At 46.0% G+C, this 19,875-nt stretch overlaps 1 protein-coding gene across 5 annotated transcripts in view; it reads right to left on the minus strand.

Moving 5' to 3' along the window:
- ZFP57 (ZFP57 zinc finger protein) overlaps nt 1-19,875 on the minus strand; it is a 31,756-nt gene that overhangs the window by 3,573 nt on the left and 8,308 nt on the right. The window contains exons 1-4 of one of the 5 annotated variants that reach the window (XM_037519230.2): nt 18,992-19,004; nt 1,867-2,325; nt 1,354-1,480; nt 702-908 (exon numbers count right to left, since the gene is read on the minus strand). In XM_037519230.2, the coding sequence (XP_037375127.1) occupies nt 702-908; nt 1,354-1,480; nt 1,867-1,989 (457 nt within the window). In that variant the 5' untranslated portion in view covers nt 1,990-2,325; nt 18,992-19,004. Of the gene's footprint in view, nt 1-701; nt 909-1,353; nt 1,546-1,866; nt 2,326-4,396; nt 4,857-18,991; nt 19,005-19,875 lie in introns of those variants that run through there. The other 4 variants (XM_037519229.2, XM_037519228.2, XM_054698455.1 and 1 more) reach the window with 4 other exon arrangements.

Below are 19,875 nucleotides of genomic sequence, written 5' to 3' on the forward strand. Positions count from 1 at the left end.
AAAGGAGGTTAATTAGTAAACATGCAAGGATGAGACATACAAGCCAGGATGGTCCTGGCAAACCAGGAGATGTGGTCAGCCTGACCTTAAATTTCTTTTCTGTCCTTTTCTTCTCTCAGGAACATGTCTCCCTACTCCAACTCAGTCAGCATCAAGCTTACCTCCTTTCCTTTTCTTTTCTCTTGGGAAGGACTATTTTAATCAAAGGCATATCACTAGCATAAGCAATATATATGTAGCATCTCAATTCCTAGAAGCTAAAGATATTCATTTGTCCCACGTTGTTTCCTGAATCTAAGGGACTCAAGAGATGATCTCAAGCTGTCTTCCAACTCCAAGTCTGAGCAGGTTGGCAGGACACAAGCCAACAGAGGATATATAGGAAGCATTCTATCCGTCCAGTTTCCGCTCTCCTTGGCAATTCCTTTTTTTTAAGATTTCTTTTTATTTACTTATGCATAAAAGAACTGGGGTATAGGCCAGAGGTATGGGGAGGTAAGAGGATTCACCAGAGACAGAGTTGGGGAACAGGCAGATCTACTGAAATACACTGCTGAGGGGAGCAACAGGCAAAACAGAAGAGGAGGTCTGCTGCACCCTGGTAGGGGATCGAACTTTTGTCACAATGGCAGGCATAGCTTGATAGAGCCAAGATTTTAACCCCTCTGCTACAATGGAGACCCCTCCTTTACAATTCTTACCTGGTAAGATGCCTTCTCCATTTGGGGGCCAGAGATCTGTGCTCCCCTGTTTCTCTTCTTGTTTTTCTCCATTTGGGGGCCAGAGATCTGTGCTCCCCTGTTTCTCTTCTTGTTCTTCTCCATTTGGGGGCCAGAGATCTGTGCTCCCCTGTTTCTCTTCTTGCTCATGCTTGGTGACAAGATCTAGATCAGTTAGAAAGAATCTGTCTAAGAAGTAGAAAAAGAGAAAAAGTTGAGGTTCCAAGGTTAGCCTTTCCCTACCACATGGGAAAACAGACTACATACTGCTATGGCTGTGATTTTAAGCAACATGACCTGTGACTCTTAGATGCAGAGAGGAGACACTCAAAAGGCCAGCTCCTAACAAAGTGCCCGATACATTACAGGAGTGTTTCAGTAACTCTTTGTTGGATCAATAAGCAAATTGGCATATTTCAAAAGCACTGTCATCATGTTACAAGCATTATCTTTGCCTTTGTCTAGGCTTTTATTTCTTTTCCTTTTACCCTGAGCTTAGTGACAGATATGTCACACCTGGAAGGTATAGAACCAAGGGTCAGTGAAGCCAATTGTGAGCTGATCTACCTGCCCAGGGAAACCGGATGTCCAGTGTCCTGGGACAGGGACTGCTGAGGGAACTCTAACATCTTACCCACAGACACCAAGTTTTTGAAGTTCTCTGACATAACATCCATGTAGAGGACCCTCTGAATGGCATCTAGACACTCCCACTCTTCCTGGGTGAATTTCACTGCCACATCCTCAAAGGTGACTGGCTTCTGGAAGAGCAGGAAAGACTCAGGGAATCTGTATACATACAGAAGACAGACATCCAGTTTCAAGTCTAAGAGAAAAATAGAACCACAGGAGGGGAGAAATATGAAAGAACAGGCACAAAACCAACTATAATGTATAGAAAGGAAAGAGGATGGAGAGGAGGTAAGAAAAATGGGGAGGGTAAGATGGGGTGTATACTGAATACAGATAAGAGAAGTAAAGGGAAAAGGCTGTCCCTTTTCCTTTAGAAACTACTCCGAGAGGCCAGGGTGCAGCCCCTTACGCTGGGTGATACAGGGAGATTCGATTTGACATACAGACAAAGGAATGGATGATGAGCTGCAAGAGTCTGGGACCGGGTCTCTCCTCCCCAGCTCAGCCTCCTCACCTTCACCCACACTTTCCACCGGCTCTCCGTCTTCACAGATTCCTGCAGGTCCGTCTCTTCTGCTCCAGAATTCAGCTTCTGTACAGATTCAATCAGCTTCAGTAGGTCAAACACCTCTTCCATGGTATTTCTTTATAGCTTCATCTACTCATGGCCTGGCCAGCAGGACTGAATAAACTCCTTCCTGGAGCTCTCTACCTCCCAGTAACAAGGCAGATGGGAAGGCTTTGCAGAAGCCCCAGGTTTTGACGTGGCTTCCTCCTGGGATAAATATATCTGCTCCAAGGTGTCCACAACTGAGGACACCTTTGGTTCTCTGAAAGCCTAGGCTACAGCGTTCAGGGAGCTGGTCACCATTGGCTCAGTGGCCATTGTCCAGTAGTATCTGGTTGGAGATACAAAGGTGTCTGCCTTGTTTCACCTGCTTCTAGCCACTGGCTGGTGCCCACCTCTAAGAACCTGAGGTGAGAGAGAAACAAAACATATCCACAAGAGGGGGAGTTAGGAACAACAGCATCCTTATTTGGTCAGAGGACTTCAAGTTATCGACCCCAGCTCTGCACCACTGAATCACCCCAACACAGCCCCCGGAGCTAGCAACGACTTGCCCCATTTTAAGGAACTTAAAAGTTGAGACACCTAGTAACTTGCACAAGGACACTCTTGATCCATAGCAGTTAGTATTTAAGCCCTGGACTATCAAGGGGCCCCTGATTTCCACTGTCCCAAGGAACTCTACAGTAACTCCAGTATTCTGAAAAGAAAGACTGTGCCAGAAGCAACCAATCTCTTCATTCTGATCTGGTATCATTGTGAAATGACACTAAGGGAGACACTCTCTAAGACCCTGCCTGAGACCAAAAAAATATACAATTCTGTAGATTTTTAACACATACAGGTCTTTGTGAAGAATAATATTGAAAAGAACCCAACAACAAACACTTATTCAGAGCTCAAGATAAGCCCAGCAGCAGTTGCCACCACCCTGGGCAGGTCGGGCTCTGAAGCATACGGGACTGAATTCCTACCCCTTCCTGTGACTGCCACTGACTCCACTTCCGCTCCCTATTGAGATGGAATGAAAAGAATAAAGTCTTAAAAGCTGTTGATTCTTCTCTTTCACAGTCTTTTTCTTTGACTAGTGGTGAAATACTGCCAAGGAAAAGGGCATTTGACAATGGACTTATTACTGGGATCGCTAAAAAAATGTTAACACAAAAGGTGCACTTCTGTGATCTGAAGTTGAGTCCAGACTCCTTTCAAGACTATTCACAATCATTCTGTGAGGTGTGCAGTTCTGGATTATTCTACTCTCCAGTCAGTCACGTTAAAAGTAACACTTCCACGCAGTTTCAATAACAGTATCCTTTCCTGTTCTCCAGAAGGAAAGGCTCAGGGTCCAGCGTTTAGACAGAGGCCCTAGGTCCAGATTCTAAAATGGCAGGATGGGGCCTCCCCTGGTGGCACAGGCGGTTGAACGCTGGGCTGCGCAGCTGCCTGCAGCCTCTGCAGTGCTGGTTAGATCCCCGGCCGCAGGCGAGGGTCCCACATGGTGCGCAAACCTCTCCTCCCATACCCGCTGCTCCCCTCAGCAGTGTACTTCGTCAGTCTGTCTGTTCTGCTCCCTGCTCTGGTTCTAGTGAATTCTCTTACCCTCCCATGCTTCTGACTGTACCCAGTGCTTGTATAAATAAATAAATAAATCTTAAATAAATAAATAAAATAAAATAAAATGGCAGGATGGTGGCCTGCCTGGTGGTGCAAGGGTTTAAGTGTCATTACTGTGAGGATGTCTGCTGCCACTGCAGCATAAGTTCGATCCCCGGCCAGAGAGGTGACTCACATGGTGCAGCAGACCTTTCCTGTGCCCAGGCTTGCTCCCCACAGCAGTGTATTTCACTCAATGTGCCTGCTCTGTTCCTTGGTGAATCCTCTCACCCCCTGCACCTCTAGTCTGCCCCCAGCTCTTGTATGCATAAATAAATCTTTAAAATAAAATAAAATGGCAGGACCGTTTGCGGGGTGAGGTGGGGGTGGGGACCAAGAATTTCTGATCTCTGGATTGCTCCACACACTCTTTCTCACACAGTTCTTTTTATACCTGCAAGATCCCAGAGCTCAACTTGAGACTGGGTATTTGGCTCAGTGTTCCAGGGGCTGTCCCCACCCTTCCAAAGTGTAAATTCCCCGAGGGGCGGGGTCGTCATCTTCCACTCCTCTGAGCCCACTGGATCGCTCTAACCCAAATCCTTCTGTGGTGTCCTAAAGCCACTCACTGGGAGCCACGGAAATCCAGAACGCTCCTGCAAGGCCTCGTTGGGGTCCACCCTGGCGGCCCCACCCGGGTGTTCCTGCCTTTTTTTCTTTTTTGTTGCAGCCATTTGAGTTGTCAGTCCTACAGTAAGTAAAATGACCCTCGGGCAATTGCCCCCTGCCAGCCTTCCCGACTCAGCTCAATCCTCAAGGACCTTTCCAAGACTGCCGAGCAGTCGGGGTCCGGGCGGCCGCGGCCCCCGCCCACAGGCCTTACCTCGGTCACTGAGCGCCCAGGCCCCGCATTGCTGCGGTGAAGCTCCCCCGGGTCAGCACAAAGGGCAGTCCTGCTCACCATTGCGCGGCGCACCACCGAACCCGGCCTGCGTGCTCGGAACTGGTCTCCTCGACGGCGACTACATTGTCCGATGCCCGTGAGCCCCAAACTTCACCTCTAGGTTCCGAACTTCTCAACACGTGCAGGAGCGCCTCCGTGGCGCCGAGCCCTCAGGGCCACACCCCTGCCTCGCCCCGGTTTCCTGCAGGGGACCCCCACGTTGACTCTCCTCCAGATTAGGGGTGCAATGCTTCCTTCTCCCGCCGATGTCAGGGGCGTAGTACCAGACACCCTCTATCAACTTCCACTGCCGCGAACTCACTCCCGAGGGCTGGGACTTTGGGTGCAGGGTTTCCGGAGGCCCGCGGGAAGCCGGATCCAACCCCGCGCACGCTTTGCGGGTCGCCGGCTCGCGCAGCCCGAAACCCCGCCCCGGTCCCGCCCCGCCCAGGCCTAGATCTCCAGGCGCGTTCCCGCCCCCTTCAAGCCCGCACGCCCACCACGTCAGCCTGCAGAACGGTCCAGTCAAGCTGTGGGCCCACCAAGGTCGAGAGTCCATAACAAAAAGAAAACCTAAAAGGAAGGGGTCCTGCCACGCCCCACTACGCCACCCTTGCTATCCATTGGTAACCTCCGGTCCCACCTATCGCTGGGATCTTTCAGTATTTCCAGTTCTAAAGAGGATTGAATTATCTCTGAGTAATCACAATCACCTAGAGCCCAAAGGAGAAAAATGAGACCTTCGCAGGACTCCAGAAAAAGAGACGTGGAGGCACAAAGGATTTTAGAAAAGAAAGGCACAGTGGGAGATACACGCGTGACCTAATGACAGCAGGCAAAGGTGGGCGAGTAGAGAGGAACTGCTCCAGGTAAAGTTCTGTTTACGTTGGCCACTTACTCGAACCCACTTCAACCTTTCTCAGAGATGTCTTTTTTCCCTATTAAATCAACAGAAAGCACTTTATTTTCTTTCCACTTAATTAGCACATATTTCGTTTTGTATTATGACTGGTTTTATTTGTTTTTACATTTCCTATTGGCCTAGGGTTTTGTAATTACAAAATACTTTAGTAAATACAGTTTCCATTAAATTCTCACAAACTCTCCCTAAGGTAGGAATTGTTTTTCTGTCTCTGTCGATGAGGAAATAGGCCCTTTGATGGTAAGCCTTGCGAAAACCCACATTCTGCCACAGTGGAGCCTGAAATTAGACCCTCTGCTTTCAAGTCTCCACACTGGTGTCTCTGATCTGCATGGCTGGCAGGAACACCTCTCATTGTTCCCGAGGTACCTGGCACAGTGCTCTGTCGATTCATTTCTGTGGGCTGAGGCTCCAGTAAAGTCAGTGGGACAGTTGGGTGGGAAGGCTTGGGAAAAGAATGAAGTTGAATGAGTCATGTAGATTACCTCCATCTTCAGATCAACTTGAAAATAGGCTGGGGGAGGGGATGGCAAATTAACTGTGAAAAAACTAAATGAACCTTTCAATAAAGACAGGATGTTACCCTCCCCCCATTCCAAATCACTTTATTTACAAAACTAAGCAGCTCCCCAACTCCCCATAGTTTGCCAATTTGATTTGATCCTCAAATCCTGAGAATGAGCAAAGAGATATGGGATAAATAAGGCTTTTGTTCATTCATTCACTAAGCATTATGACTATAGATTTGGAGAGAAAGATTGGGAGGGGCAGTTTTTTCCATCTTTGCAAGTCTTAGCAACACTTAGTAGAATACTTGGTTTGGCGTAGAAACTCAAGTTAACAGTTACAGGAGTTTATACAAGTGTGAAAATGAATATTCTGAAACCTATTTATTTATTTTTGCCGATTTACATTATTTATGCATACAAGAGCTGGGGTGCAGGCCAGGGATGCGGGTAGTGAGAGGATTCACCAGAGAGAGAGTGAGGAGCAGAACAGGCACATCTACTGAAATACACTGCTAAGGGGAGCAGCGGGCAGAACAGGAGAGGTCTGCTGTGCCATGTGGGTTAGCTCCCTGGCAGGGAATTGAACTCAGGCCACAATGGCTGGCAATAGCTTGATAGCACTATGTCTTTAGCCCCTGTACACCAGGGAGGCCCATGAAACATATTTTAATGAGGCCAGGAGGCGAGAAGAGAGAGCTCACACATCTATGATCAGCAGACTACGGGACCCAACATTTGCATCTCCAATGGGAAGTGGTGTTGTTTTCCTGCCCCAGGGGAAGGCAGCGCGGTAGCCCCTCCAGAGGCTATGTGAAGAGGTACTACTGGTGATTAGGTTAAGGGAAGCGAGTGTGCATTTAACCCTGAAACTGCCCTTACCAAGTTTCGTTCGTTCTCATTTCTGAATAAAGGTATTTTGTTGGTAGAAAACCTCACTGCACCTGGTTGCCCTGACTATCCCAAAATAAAGCATTCCTATTTAGTATTGTTAGGAGAGTGGATGCTCATGGGTCTGGGTGTGTACACAGTTGAGGAATAACAGCTGCCACACCAAACGTGAGAGCAGCAAGTGTGAATTTATTGAAGCAAGAGTAAAGAACTCCTGTCAGCAGGAGGGTCCAGGAAGGATGCCCGTTCCCTCCAGCCTGTCTGTGACTATAGAGTCAGACTCCTGTTGTCCAGCGTGCCAGACTATTGATCAGGCACTAGGTGATCGGGAAGTTTCATGGTGGTTATTTTCCTGTTCCCTAATTATCCTGTAACCCGAACTTACTCTAGGTGGTGGCCAGCTCAGCAATTTTGCAGTAAAACACTTCTATTTTCCTGGGAGCTGTTTTGTTCCTTCTGTTCTATACAGCCTTTCCCTTTCCCCAGCCCTCCTGGTCTCAGTCCCTCTCAGTATGATGTGATAGGTTATTTTTTGGATCTGGGGACACTGTTACCGCTTTATATGGGATAATGTTTGAGTGCTCTCAGATCCTAAAAATGAATTATTACCTCATACCCAATAGAAATGTTCTACTTTGGGATAGCAGAGGAAACCTGCCATCTCCACAGGAGAGCAGCGCCATATGCCACTATGATACAATGTGAAGTCCCAAAATAGAGAAGCCTGGGAAGAGAAACTTATTCAGCTCTGATGATAGAGACTGAAGAACATTCTGAATTCAGGGTGTGTGTGGGGGCAAGGAAACTACACTAAGATAGAAGAAGATATGTGATAGATATTGTGTGATATTGATAGATTTTTGTGTGAAGAAAATGAGCTGAAAGAAGAGAGTAGGAGGGCCTCCCTGGTGGCGCAAGGGGTTAAGACGCAACCTATGAAGCAATCCGCAGCCACTGCAGCGCGAGTTTGATCCCTGGCTAGGGAGCTACCCACATGGCGCAGCAGACCTCTCTTGCCTCACCCGCTGCTCCCCTCAGCAGTGTATTTCAGTTGATCCGTTTGTTCTGTTCCCCACTCTGTCTCTGGTGAATCCTTTCACCTCTCCCCACACCTCTGGCCTGTACCCCAGTTCTTGTATGCATAAATAAATAAATCTTTAAAAAAAAAAAAAGAGTTGGAGGAAGCTGGGAATGGAGCCTGGGCTATAGGACTCTCGGGGCCTTGGTTGGAGAGAAGTGAGGGCTGATAAGAAGGGGAAAGGGAAGCAGCCCTCGAGGTTCTAACCTACATGGTTCCAAATACTGACAGAAGCCCTTGTGCTAACCACCAGATGGGTATCCCAGTCTGTAGTTTAGAGGCAACTAAGACACCATATGGGCAGCTGATTTGAATCAACCTCCTGGTTCTCAGTCTATATCCATTGCTACAATTCTTTCTTATTAATTGGCACAAAAGAAAGAGGGAGGGGAGGGCTGGGAAAGGGAAGGGGAAGGGAGAAAGGAAACCTTTCCTCCAGCGTAAAAACTAGTGAGTCCCAGGGCAAGTTAGGGTTAAGTTGTCAGCTTCAGGGACAGTGCAGGCAAGGCCTTGGGAAGAATTAAAGAGGCTTCTGAGATAAGGGCAGAGAAATCCAGGAGGGCTTATTAGGACAGTAAATTCTAAGATGCTAACCAACTCATACTCCAGAGATGAGGTCAGAAAGTCCAGGAGAACTAAAAACCAAGGGTAGCAACACAAGAGAGTAAGACCTTGGGCTGGGGAGGCCAAAGGAGGAAGTCTAAGATAAGAGCTGGGAAAATGGGCATATCTGCCTGGAGGAGTATGTAGCTGGGAGAGAGAGCCCATCACAAAGTAAGATGATAAGATTTTATAATAGAGAAAAAAGGTTTAAATATCTCCTAGACAAAGGCCCAAATGGTGTCTTTGTGCCTTCCAGGTTCAAGTCACCTGGGAGTCCTTGCTTTCCCCTTTTATTTTAATTTTTTTAAAGATTTATTTATTTATGCCTGCAAGAACCAGGGTACAGGCCAGAGGGGTGGGGGATGAGAGGATTCACCAGAGACAGAGTGGGGAGCTGAACAGGCAGACTGACTGAAATACACTGCTGAGGGGAGCAGCAGCCGAGGGAGGAGAGGTCTGCTGCACCCTGTGGGTCAGCTTCCTGGCTGGGGATCAAACTTGTGCTGCAGAGGCTGTGGATAGCTTCACAGTGCTGTGCTTAATATCTTGGGCCACCAGGGAGGCCCCATTGGTGGTGTTTAAAGCTCTGTTGTGTAACAACAGGAACTGGTAAAAAGATAGGTAACAACAGGAAGTGATAAAAAGTATCTAAACCTCCTTCATTTGCTGCCAGTAGTGGGCAGAATTCATCCACTGAGTGCCTGTACTCTCTGCTGTCCAAAGCTTTCACTATATAGATGGTACCCTGCTCATAAGTCAGAAGCCTTGGTTTCATGCCCTGGCTGCAGGGTTAGCACAAAACAAATACGACTGATAAACTGCACAAAATTCAGGGACCTGCTTGCCAAGTAAGTTTCTTGGGATGACGTGGCAGATGCACAGTGATCAGTTCCTCCAATGATCAAGGCAAAAATGCTGTCTCTGCACCCCCGCCCACCACAGCCGTCACCCATATGGAGGCCTGGCACTCACTGGACTCTGGGTATTAAAGACAGGATGTGCTTGTTTGGGAATAATTCTTCATTCTTTATCTTAGCTAATCTGCAAATTAGCAGCCTGTGAGTGGGGCCCAGAGGAACCTAGCAGGTGGTGGCCAGCTCTTATCACTGGAGCTTCAAAACCCGCTGAACCACAATTCTCTATGACGTGATTTTGCTGACAGACATATCTGGCAGAGAGACAGCCTCTGCTCAGGGGCACCCCTCTGGGTTTTGGGCCTGCCACCTTCCTGACATAGTTATTGGGTATGTTCTTTTTTGTTGTTAACCAGGGATTTTATTTTAGAGGGGTGCACTCTTTATGAAAGGAAGCATTAACTTGCTGTTGGGCTTCTGTCAAAATCGACACCTGACCCACAGAGGTCTTTTGACCCTTTGAATTAATAATCACATTTGGGGGTGGGCCTTGCATGTTAAATGGAAATGCTATGTTGAAGAATGAAATTGGCCTGATCCTACCTGACATCTCAGCTTTTTTTTTTTTTTTTTAAGATTTTGTTTATTTTTGCATAGAAAAACTGGGGTGTAGGCCAGAGGTTCAGGGGGTGAGAGTATTCACAGAGACAGAGTGGGGGAGCAGAACAGGCAGAGTTACAGAAATATAATGCTGAGGAGAGCAGCAGATGAGACAGGAGAGGTCTGCTGTGCCATATGGGTTAGCTCCCTGGCTGGGGATGGAAGCAGGCCTCCTCGGAGTGCTGTCAAGGTGGTAATGCTCAGACTTAACCCCTAGGCCACTAAGGATGCTCCCGACATCTCAGCTTTACATGAAAAGCTGCGGATATCACTTCAAGGAAAACTTCATCCGTCAGCCTGCCATGTGAAGCAAAGCTGGTGGCTTAATGGGGCTCTCAGTTCATGGAGATTTCCCCAAGTGGCCCGTGGTTCAGCTGGCCTGAAACCCAATGCTGCCCCCAGCTGATACAGCTGTTCAGTCTCAGGGCCAGATTTGCAGGACGCAAAGTAGATGCAGTTGCTCTAGTTGGAGGGCAGAACTCAAAACCAGTCTCATAGCTCTCACCAGTATCCGCCTTGATCAATATTCCTATAATTTTTTAAATGATCAAAATTTAATATAACAAATTGATACTATCAAATGCTGGCAAGAAAAGTGGCAAACAGAAATTCCCATATATTGCTGATAGAAAGCCAAAATAGTACAGCCACTTTGGAAGACATTTTTTCATTTTCTTACAAAGTTAAATATAGTTACAGCAATTGTGTTGCTAACTATTTCCCCAAATGAAATTTTGAAAATGTATGTCCACACACAAGAAATGACATATAAATGTTTATAGCAGCTTTATTCATGACAGCCACTAAAATGTCCTTCAATAGGCATATGGCTAAACAAACAGTTTTCACCATACTATAGAAATATTCCTATAATTTTATTGACTCTTGCTTGGGCTATTACAATTGCCAAATTATTTGATCTGACAATCGAAAAAAAGACTGTTTAGGCATCTCTCCTTAGAGCTGTGAACTGTGGCAACAGTAATCATAGAAAAAGCTGCTGACCTCAGCATTAGGGTCCCTCAGCTGAATGTGCACAGAGAAGAGCCTGTTCTCTGATGAGACTGACTGCAACAAGTTGCTGGTGGAAGCCGTTTTGTGCAGATTGTCCCCAGTGTTGCCTGGGCCCATTGTCACTCCAGACAGAGCAAGATAGTCGCCATCATAGACTTAACACAAAGTACTTTCTGATTACTAAAAAAAGTTAACCTGCTTTGTGGAGAGGGAGGGCACATAGCAAAGGGCGCTGTCCACACAGGTTCCTGGCAGATGGACATCATAGGGTCCTTGACACCCCTCATTCAGTTGGTTTACTTTTATTGGTACTTTTTGGAATATAGTGTTGGTGTTCCAGTCCAGTCAGAATACTCTGGCCACACCATTATGACCCTGAAATTAGTGTGTCATATTTTTAACTTTCCAGACCATTTTTGGCCTCACAACTTGACAATGAACTGCTAGTCAAGGAATCAGCAGATCTTTCACGCTTCCCACCATGATTCACAGACTGAAATAGCTTTCTCAGAGGTTGACTATTTTTGTTATTTCTCCCTCACCTCCTCCAGGCCCACAGTAAGGCAGCTTCTTGGCCATTGAACGAAACTGTTCCCCCAAAGGTTCAGTTATGAGTAATGATGAGGGTGAAAGGGATGGGAAGTTATGTGGAACCATTTTGGAAATTCCAGGACCTGATGTCTCTTTATTTTTCCTAATAGCTTAATAGCAAGTCCAGGCTAACCTGCCTGCTTCACCCACTGAGTGGCAGTTTGGCTAAAAGGGGAACCCAAAGAGATTCAAACTTAATTATAATCTAGCTACTTGATTCCCTGGTTGGATTTACTTGGTCCAGACAAGAATAATGACCACTTCATTGAGTATATAGTTCACTACATCTCAAGTCCCAAACAGACTAAACTGGGGGAAGCATTGGGTCTCTTTTATAAAAATGTTCTTGTCCTGGAACTCCACTTAACAACATGGAAGAATGGAGAGGTTGGGATCAACCTCTTCCTTAAAACAACTATTTAAAATGTAATGTTTACTCCTAGGAAGATCTAGACATGCTGTCCCATCTACAGAATCCCAGAACTTTCCCAGAGATCTCCAAATAAGGTTGGTGGCTGCTGAGGGGAAGGAAAGGGGAGAAGGGAAGGGGAGAGTGACTGGACCATCCAAGCCACTGTGGGGCAACCTGGAACACTGTGAAGTGCCCTGGAGGAACTCTGCTGACATGTGAGTGAGAGCGAAACAAACCCAGGGTATTGGGAACTCTGCAGGCACCCACCCGAGAAATGGGGAACTCTGAGCTTGGGTCAGCGTGGGCACTGAAAGCTCCCCCCCTTCCCCTTCCCAAAAGCGATCAAAGAGAAGCCAAGTGAGGCAGACCAGACTCCATAAAGCCCAACAGCAGAGAGAAGGACTTGTGAGAACTCATGATCCTTTGGGAAAACAAACAAATGGCGCAGATATGGCAGCCCTCCAGAAGCAGCAGCAGAGGCAGGGGGGGCAGGCAGGCCCATTGTTGGCAGCCATGGGGACAAGTGGGCACATCCAGCCCAACACACTCTGGTGCAGTGCTGCCTGCTGGCCAACTGCAAATTAGTCCTGGGGCGTGACCCTGGTGGTCCAGACCTAGCTCTTCCCACCAGGACACTCAAGGAGAAGCAGGGAGGTGGGGTGGGGTGTTTAGACAATGTAAACACAGAATACAACTTGCTGTGGAGAAAGAAGAGGAGATAGAAGCAACCAGCTTCACTCCCCAAACTAAGATTGAGTATTAAAGCCCCACACTCGCCTACTGCCCCCACCTCATGCCAAGATAAACTAAGAAGAGAAACAAACAAAACCAGTGCCCCAACCCTCCCCACCCACACACACAAGTAGCAAATAAGGCAACACACATGCCTAGGGAGCAAGGAACATCCCAACACATGATGAAAAAGGAAAATGGGAAAAGACAGAAGTCCTATATTTATCCTGAGATAAATATAAAGGCCGTAGAAATAGAGGAGCTATCAGACAAAGACTGTCAAACAACATTAAAAATGCTAAAGGAGGGCCTCCCTGGTGGTGCAAGGGGTTAAGACGCAACCTATGAAGCTGTCCAGCATGAGGTCGATCCCCGGCAGGCCTGGGAGCTACCCACATGGCGCAGCAGACCTCTCCTGACTCGCCTGCTGCTCCCCTCAGCAGTGTATTTCAGTCAATCCACCTGTTCTGCTCCCCACTCTGTCTCTGGTGATTCCTCTCACCCCCCACACCTCTGGCCTGTACCCCAGCTCTTGTTTGCATAAATAAATAAAAATCTTTAAAATAAATAAATAAAATGATCACTAATTTAAAAAAAAATACTAAAGGAGCTACTGGAAGGTCAGTCAAAGGAAGGCAGGCAGAGCAGATCTTAGTGGGTGGACCTTGACATGATTATGTTACGTGAAATTAGTCAAAAGGTGAAAGACAGATATCGGATGGTTTCATTCACCTGTGAATTTAAAAAAAAAAAAAAAACATACACAGTCAAAACATAGCTGGACTAAATCTTGAACTCAGTGAAAGAATATAACAGTTACCTGAGGGAACAGCGGGGAGGAGAGAGGACATGAGAGAGGGAGGCAGATGGGGTGGGGGCATGTGTGGTTTGGTGGAGGGTGAGCGGAACATATGCATGTATGGAAGAGCAAAATTGTTTTTGTTTGTTTTTTAAAGATTTTTATTTATTTATTTTTGTGTAGAACTGGGGTGTAGGCCAGAGGTGCAAGGGAGTGCGAGGATTCACCAGAGACAGAGTGGGGAGCAGAACAGGCAGATCTACTGCAACACACTGCCTAGGGGAACCGCAGGTGAGACAGGAGAGGTCTGCTGTGCCATATGTGGGTCAGCTCCCTGCTGGGGATAGAACTCAGGCTGCAGCTGTGACAGCACTGAGACTTAATCCCTAGGCCACCAAGGAGGCTGGAAGAGCAAAATTATAACCCCAAAAATTAACATAAAAATTTTTTTAAATACAAAAGAAGAGAATAAGATCTATAATCCTACCATCCAGAAATCTCCATTTTATTATAACACATCTTTCCAGACTTATTTTTGCACATATATATTTGAAACAGAACATGAGCACACTCTTTGAACTGTTTTGTAATCTACTTTTGTTTGCTAAATTGTAAGCATTTTTATGATAATATTCATCAATATATTTCTAGTGACTGAATAGTGTAATATTCCATTTTTTGGATATGGAATACTTTAGACAATCTCATATGACAGATATTACTTCTTTTTTAAAAAAAAGATTTATTTATTCAAGAACCGTGGTACAGGCCAGATGTGCGGGAGGGTGAGAGGATTCACCAGTGACAGAGCGGGAAACAAAACAGGCAGACTGAAACACACTGCTGAGGGGAGCAGCAGGCAAGACAGGAGAAGTCTGCCACACACCATGTGGGTATCTCACCAGCTGACCAGGATCAAACCTGCACTGCAGAGGCTGTGGACAGCTTCACAGTGCTGTGCTCAACCCCTGTGTCACCAGGGAGGCCCTTTTAGATATTATTTCTGAGTGATTATATTAATGATTATCTTCGTAGCCAAAACTTTGCATGCTTAACTTTGTTCTTTTTTTTATTATGAGAAAGTATGTCTAACAAAATTTACTAACTATATGTTTGACATATATGTTTGACATTTCTTTTGTATCCAATTTGGTTTTTTTAAAGATTTGTTTTATTTATTTATGCATACAAGAACTGGGGTGCAGGCCAGAGGTGCGGAGCTGGGGATAGGAGGATTCATCAGAGACAGAGTGGGGAGCAGAACAGGCAGATCTACTAAAATACACTGCTGAGGGGAGCCTTGGGCAAGACAGGAGAGGTCTGCTGTGCCATGTGGGTCAGCTTCCTGGGTGGCCAGGGATCAGGGATTGAACTCATGCTTGATAGCACTGAGACTTAACCCCTGTGGCACCAGGGAGGACCATCATATCCAATTTGAAAAATGGTCTCAGATTCTGTAGGGGTTATAAATTTTAAAGTTTTGTCAGGTCATACACTTATCACATTTCATTTTTAATTTCATGTTGCTTTACCTCTTTTATAGGATAGAGGTAAAGAATGATGAATAGACATTAGTGGAAGGAATCACATTTTAATTACACACTCCCTCCCCCACCAACCCTGTAACTGACCAATCCAGGAAGCCAGTTGTTGGCTGGGTTCTAGGCAGAATGTTGGGGTTTGTTACGGTTGGTGCATCCACGGTTACCAGGTAGAGTCAGGGTCATGAAGGAGCTGCCGCTCTCCTGTGGGTCTTGGTTTTGATTCTTGAGAAGTTCAGTGAGGTGGTGATGGAGCTGCTGCCCACTGGCCTGGGTCCACCACTCACTCTCCAGAGCCTCCAGTGGGAGACTCTGGTGCATCCACCCTTCATCAGCCTACTGATGGTGCTCTTTACTTCTATTCAGATTTGTTTGGTCTCTTAGAAGTTGTCTTTATGTAAAATGTGAAAAGCAGCTTGCAAAACCCCTGGCTGCACAGACTGAGGTGAAATGCCAGCTCATTGACAAGATTTATGCTGCCAAAAGGTATATGCAGAGACCGAGACATCTTTAGAAAATACTAGACTAGAGAAAGACTCATTAAATATAATCAGCCTTGAAGATGCTTACAGAAAGTTGGTGAGAGCCAACTTAATTGTGACAGGAACTCAACACCCTGACTCAAGAATTGAAGGAAGAGAGATTCATATGTGCAGAACAACATAAATTTATGACACAGATGCTGAAAGAGCCCAAGTCCCTAGAAGAGCTCATGAGTCACCACATCACAAGGAGCTTTCCCAAACCTTCCGGAGGTACAGAGCCAAGTCCTGAGGCTCTTCCCCGGAATAGACCTGGATCTTAAAACAACCCTGTTCCCTCCCTCCACTCAGGCCTTCTGTGTGCTAGTCATTGTTCCCCCACCTCCACCTCTACTGGGGGACATGAGGCCCGTGGGTGCAGGGGAGCCCTCTCCTGGGGCTTCAATTCTTCAACGTCACATGCTAGACACAACAGGCAACTTTTCCAACCTAAAGTATTTTGGAATCCCCAGAACACACCAAGAAATGTGTGACTTACTTTATATTCACAGAATGTTTGTGTTATCTCAGCAGCAAAAAAAAAGTTGTACTATTCTTTTCAAAGTAGACCTTAACAACAGAACTGAGCTTACCCGAGGGAAGGGGGTGTGGGGGGTAGAAGTAAGGGTGGAAGGGGTCTAATAGATAATTGGGGGAGGGTGTTAAAATTTATTTAATAATAAAAAAATGATAAAACAAATATTTAAGGTTGGGCCTCCCTGGTGGTGTAGGGGTAAAAGTCTCAGTGCTATCAAGCTGTTGCCAGACACTGCAGCATGAGTTTGATCCCCGGCCAGGGAGCTACCCACATGGCACAGCAGACCTCTCCTCACTCACCCACTGCTCCCCTCAGCAGTGTATTTCAGTGGATCCACCTGTTCTGATCCCCCACTCTATGTCTGGTGAATCCTCTCACTACCCCGCACCTCTGCCTATACCCCAGCTCTTGTACACATAAATAAAAATAAATCTTGAGGGCCTCCCCTAGTGGCGCAGCGGTTTAGCGTTGGGTTGCAAAGCCGCCCACAGCCTCTGCAGCACCGGTTAGATCCCCGGCTGCCGACAAGGGTCCCACATGGCGCGCAGACCTCTCCTGCCGCCTGCTGCTCCGCTCAGCAGTGTACTTCATCATTCTGCCTGTCCTGTTCCCCGCTCTGGCTCTGGTTAATTCTCTCACCTTCCTGTGCTTCTTACTGTACCCAGTGCTTGTATAAATAAATAAATAAATCTTTAAAATCAATCAATCAATCAATCAATCAATCAATCTTGGGCCTCCCTGGTGGTGCAAGGGGTTAAGACGCAACCTATGAAGCTATCCGCAGCCACTGCAGCACGAGTTTGATCCCCAGCCAGGGAGGAACCCACACGGTGCAGCAGATCTCTCCTGTCTCACCCACTGCTCCCCTCAGCAGTGTATTTCAGTCAATCCACCTGTTCTGTTCCCCACTCTGTTTCTGGTGAATCCTCTCACCCCCCACACCTCTGGCCAGTACCCCAGTTCTTGTATGCATAAATAAATCTTAAAATAAATAAATAAATAAATAAATCTTGGGGGAAAAAAGGAAATCTCAGAAAAAAAATATTTACAGTATTTTAAAAATATGTTCTTGACCCTCCTGTTGAAACAGGGAGAGATTCTGATTGGTGCCATTTGGGTCACCGACCTTCTGATGCCAGTCACTGATGCCAATCATGACAGCCAGGAGGAGAGGGCAGTGTGATTGGTGGGAGCTTGGGGGAGAAGCAGATCTCTAATAGGAGAAGAGAGGAATTTTGTTTACTAGAAAAAGGGACATTGGGCAAGCATAGAGACAAAACCACATTTGTAGACCACAACTTTATGAATATCTGTGTATAAAATATAAAAGAGGGCCTCCCCGGTGGCGCAGCGGTTGAGCGCTGGGTTGCGAAGCTGCCCACGGCCTCTGCGGCACCGGTTCGATCCCCGGCTGCTCCCCGGCCACCGGAGGAGGGTCCCACATGGCGCGCAGACCTCTCCTGCCGCCCGCTGCTCCCCTCAGCAGTGTACTTCGGTCCTTCTGCCTGCTCTGCTCCCCGCTCTGGCTCTGGTGAATTCTCTCACCCTCCCGCACTTCTGACTGTACCCAGTGCATGTATAAACAAAACAAACAAACAAACAAACAAATAAATAAAACATGCCTCTATAAAAAAATTAATAAATAAAATAAAATATAAAAGAATATGTGGACATGTTACATATATATTCCAGAAAATTTGAGAAATCTAAAACTAAATTTCTTATTTCACGCAACAGAATTTTCTTCGTCCATATGGGAGACTTTAGACGGTGTATTCTCAACCAAGTCAGAATATACTAAGTTTCCAGGAATCAAGATATGTTGATGATTGAAGGAAGAAATCAAAGTTGTTTGACACATGGCAGACAATGAGTTTTATTATCTCCCTCTACATTACTATCTGTTCTATTATGTGGACGGTAACAAAAATAAGTGATAATAAATGAGGCAATTTCTTCACTATTTAAAAATGGTGGGTAATTTAGAAAGTTAATGCATTGCTGACTGTTCACCATCCATCTCCCTTGAGGAATAAAATGTACTTTGGTTAGACTTTATTCTAACCTGTGATGGTAATCCAATGAAAGATTTTATAGTTAGATCTATTTAAAACAACACACCGATCTTTGTACACCGCAGTTTTCAAGCATGTCAACTTTCATGGCCAAAGATATGATCAGGCAAATTTTTTTTTTAATAGAGGCATGTTTTATTTATTTATTTGTTTGTTTGTTTGTTTTGTTTATACATGCACTGGGTACAGTCAGAAGCGCGGGAGGGTGAGAGAATTCACCAGAGCCAGAGCGGGGAGCAGAGCAGGCAGAAGGACCGAAGTACACTGCTGAGGGGAGCAGCGGGCGGCAAGAGAGGTCTGCGCGCCATGTGGGACCCTCCTCTGGTGGCCGGGGAGCAGCCGGGGATCGAACCGGTGCTGCAGAGGCCGCGGGCAGCTTCGCAACCCAGCGCTCAACCGCTGCGCCACCGGGGAGGCCCTGATCAGGCAATTTTTAATTACTTCAAAGTCTTATCCCAAGGACCTAAGTTTAAGGGTTATAGTAATTATCTGCTATGTCTCCTGCCTCTGTAACCTGATAGTCTGTTTTGTTCTGGGCTTTCTTAACCCCCCATATTGATTCCACTCATCCTATGACTGACACTTGTCCCATTCTAATGGAACCCAATTCAATAGTCCACCCAGTTTTGTCAGTGTTTCTATTCCCCTTCTGTTTTATCCTGAGTTCTGTAACTGTTTGCTTATTTTGTTCCTTTGGTCCCCACTTCAATTACTTGAATGGATTCCATTGGCTCTCTACTTGGTCTCCAGTTCCTAAGAACTATTGATCCTCTTGTTTTCTGTGGACTCGATTCTCACCATTAAATTGCTGATCCCTCCTCCTGTTGTCTTTGCTGCCAAGTGCCTGTCAGGCCTTCTGCCTGTAGTTGGTAGCTTCTCTTTTTCCATTCCATTCTTAGATGGTCATTAGGTTTGGCCAAATGGAGCTCTTTGATGATTCAGGGAAGGAGCATTTGGCAGATGGGTTCAGTAGCCAGAATGCTGGCAGCTGGTATTGACTTTCCAAGAGACTTGGTAAAAAGAATTGGCATGGTAGCTCATTTAGCTTGAATTCCTTAGGGCCCATCTTTTGGGTCTCCTGCCAAGAAATTTGAACATATTTATTGGTCAATGTGAATGGTCTGATTGAGAGGAAACAGTTGGATATAAGAAAGAGGAAGAATAGCTAGTAGCATAGGGTTATGATAAAGCAGGAAAGGCAGCCATCTTCTACTAAGAGAACAGAGACAGAAAAGGAGAATGAAGAGATAGCAGGAAAGATGCAGAAACAAGAGTTGGCAGGAGTACTTATTGCCTTGGTTGCAATACCGATCAGGTCCAGTTGTATGAAACAGTTTAAGATACTTTCTGTTGATTTTTTTTCTTTAATTACCCTAATCAAGTTTCTAAGGCTTCTGAACAAGGCATTCTAATCATCACATTACTGTATTTAACTCATCACATTTTTCAACATCATTTTCAAAGGGCAGGCTCTTGAGTCTATTATAAGAAATTCCAGAGTCTTTCAAAACCTACTATCCAAGACTTTCTTTTCCTTTATTTCTTTCTTTAAAAAAAAAAATTTATTTATTTATACAAGAACTGGGGTACAAACCAGAGGTGCGGGAGGGCGAGAGAATTCACCAGAGACAGAGCAGGAGTGTAGAACAGGCAGAATGACGGAAAACACTGCTGAGGGGAGC

The sequence above is a fragment of the Talpa occidentalis genome, unplaced genomic scaffold (genome assembly GCF_014898055.3).
Source record: "Talpa occidentalis isolate TD23 unplaced genomic scaffold, MPIMG_talOcc4v2.1 talOcc4.2, whole genome shotgun sequence".
Classification (NCBI taxonomy): domain Eukaryota; kingdom Metazoa; phylum Chordata; class Mammalia; order Eulipotyphla; family Talpidae; genus Talpa; species Talpa occidentalis.